Below are 2446 nucleotides of genomic sequence, written 5' to 3'. Positions count from 1 at the left end.
TGTGTGTCTGTGTGTGTTGGGGAGCGCTGGTGTGTGTGTGTGGGGGGTGTGTGTTGGGGAGCGCTGTAGTGTGTGTGTGTGTGTCTGTGTGTGTGTTGGGGAGCGCTGGTGTGTGTGTGGGTGTGTGTGTGTGTGTGTGTTGGGGAGCGCTGGTGTGTGTGTGTGTGTGGGTGCGGGTGTGTGTGTGTGTGTGGGTGCGGGTGTGTGTGTGTGTGTTGGGGAGCGCTGGGGTGTGTGTGTGTCTGTGTGTGTGTTGGGGAGCGCTGTTCCCAAAAGCTGGTTTACAGATGAAAATCATATACTTATTTAGATATCCTCATCTTGGGTACACTGAAAAATAAAGCTGTGGTGCAGAGCGCTAAGGCCGCGTTTCTTTACAGGTGCTATTAAACACTGTCAAGAGAAAAGAGATCAACAATCTGGTAACTTCAGATGGACACGCGGGAAACTAAACTTTGTATGTCGTCATCACCATTAATCAATTTTTCTAACCGATCAAGCAAAAACAAACAACCCTAGGTGGGCCAGTTTGGGAGCCGCCAGTCGTCCCGTAAAGGAGGATCCTGACTCTGAGACCTCAGCCAGGAAGCCCGAAAAGCACGTGTCCTACTTTGGCTTTGGGGAACTTCCCAGGAAGCATTTGTTCAGAGTAAAACTCCATCACCCTCTGCGCCTGCCTAACCCGGCGAAAGGCTAAGTACTGGCGAGCGCGGGGAAACTCCGCCGCCCGGGGGCCGGGGAGCTGCCCCCGCGGCCCCCGCCCGCTCACCTCTGCCGTGGGGATGTTGACCACGCCGGTGGAGCGACGCTTCTCCCGCAGCTTTCTCTTCTCGATTTGCCCCTTGCCTTTCCTGGCGCTGGGGCCCGAGCTCTTGCCCTTCTCCGGGGCGCCGTCGCGCTCCTCCCCGTCGCCCCGGGCCGGCGGTGCCCCCGAGGCGGAGACCGCGGCGGCGGCGGCCGTGGGGGGCGGCTCGTCTTCGGGCCGCCGGGGGCCGGGGGCGGGCCGGGGCAGCGCCGCGGGGCCCACCGCGCAGTTCACGCCCCCGGCGCCGGGGGCGGCAGGTGCGGCCGCGCCGCCCGGGAGGTTGTTGTTGAGCTCGTTGGCCGCGGCGGCGGCCGAGGTGCCCAGGGCCCCCGCTGGGGGCCTCCCGGTCGCGTCGCTGCCGCCGCCGCTCGGAGCGGCCGGGCCCGGGGGGTTCTGCTTGGCGCGCATCTTCTCGCGCTTCGCCTTCCACTCCTCCAGGAAGTCTGTGGTGCTGCCGCTGCTGCCGCTGCTGGTCCGGTAGCCACCGGTCGCCATATTCCCAGCGGGACCGGCCGGGCTCTCACCTCAAGCCTCCCCGCCCGGCTCCGGCCGCCGCCGCCTCTGCCTTCCCGAGGCCGGGAGGATGTGAGGGAACGACCCCCGGAGCGCGGGGGCGGCCCGGGCTCCCCCGGCGGCCGGCGGCTCTGAGGCAAAACACAAAAGGGGGCGGGGAAGGGAAGCGTTAAGGTCCTCGCCCGGCCGGAGGGGCTGCCCCGCGGCCCGCCTCGGAGCCCCCGCCCCCGCAGAACGTGCTGACCAGGCCCCGCTGGCAAGTGGCTGCCGAGTCCCCACCCTGCAAAGTTTCTCCGTCGCACCTACACGGCGGGCCCGGACGATCGCCGCCCCTCGAGGGGAGGAGAAAAGGGCTTGTCCCCACCCCCGGCCCGCCCGCCCCATCCCCACCGGGGTCTGCGCCTGCGGCGGTCGGGGGACCAGGGCCAGACCCGCCACCTGTCGGCCTGTCGCATCTCCTGCCCCTCGCTCCGGCCCCCGTCGGCCCACGGTGCCCGCCACCAACACCTTCATTCCTGGGTGAGGCGCGAAGCCCCCAGGCGGCTCGCTGAAGAGGCGGGACGCGTACAGACACCAGCTGTCCAGCCGCGTCCGGAGGACGGGTGCGCGGGTCGAGCGCGGGCGGCCGGAGCAGCCCCTTACCTGAGAGGTGTTTTGGGGGGCCAGGCGCGAGTCTGGGAGTCGGCGCCCAGGTGAACCCACGCGGCGGCGCGGAAGGAGCGGCAGCAAACTCGCGGCCAGAGCTCAAGGCTCCGCCGGGCCAGGAGGGAGGGAAAGAGGGAGGGAGCGAGGGGCGGGAGGGGAGCCGAGCGGCGCCGAAGCGCGGGCGGAAAGGGCCGAGACGCCGCGCGAGGGGCGCGGCGCGACTTGGGGGGGGGGGTCGTGCCCACCGACGCCCCGCCCCCGGCGCTCAGGTGCGCGCCGCCTGGTCCAGCCCGCCGCGGCAGCCCGCCCCGCGCCCGCCGGTCCCACCGCACGTTCCTGGGCTCGCGGCCCCACGGCGGCGGGCCCCGCGGCGGCGGGCCCCGCGGCAACTCTGACTCCGAGCGGGGCAGCCCTCCACGCCCTTCACCCCGCTCCTGTTCTCCGCCTCTCCGTCTCCCACCACTCTTCCTTCTAAGTACAAGA

At 69.5% G+C, this 2446-nt stretch overlaps 1 protein-coding gene across 1 annotated transcript in view; it reads right to left on the bottom strand.

The window, feature by feature from the left end:
• The window catches only part of PAWR (pro-apoptotic WT1 regulator), a 118582-nt gene extending 116438 nt beyond the window's left edge, over positions 1-2144 (bottom strand). The window contains exons 1-2 of the mRNA XM_035002082.1: positions 1961-2144; positions 770-1449 (exon numbers count right to left, since the gene is read on the bottom strand). Coding sequence (XP_034857973.1) covers positions 770-1300 — 531 coding nt within the window. The 5' untranslated portion in view covers positions 1301-1449; positions 1961-2144. The remainder of the gene's footprint in view (positions 1-769; positions 1450-1960) is intronic.
• Between the last annotated feature and the right edge of the window lie 302 nt (positions 2145-2446).

The sequence above is a fragment of the Mirounga leonina genome, unplaced genomic scaffold (assembly GCF_011800145.1).
Source record: "Mirounga leonina isolate KUSES-001 unplaced genomic scaffold, KU_Mleo_1.0 Mir_126, whole genome shotgun sequence".
In the NCBI taxonomy this organism is placed as follows: Eukaryota; Metazoa; Chordata; class Mammalia; order Carnivora; family Phocidae; genus Mirounga; species Mirounga leonina.
The sequence above is the reverse complement of the archived record's forward strand: the minus strand, read 5'-3'. Positions and strand labels throughout refer to the sequence as shown.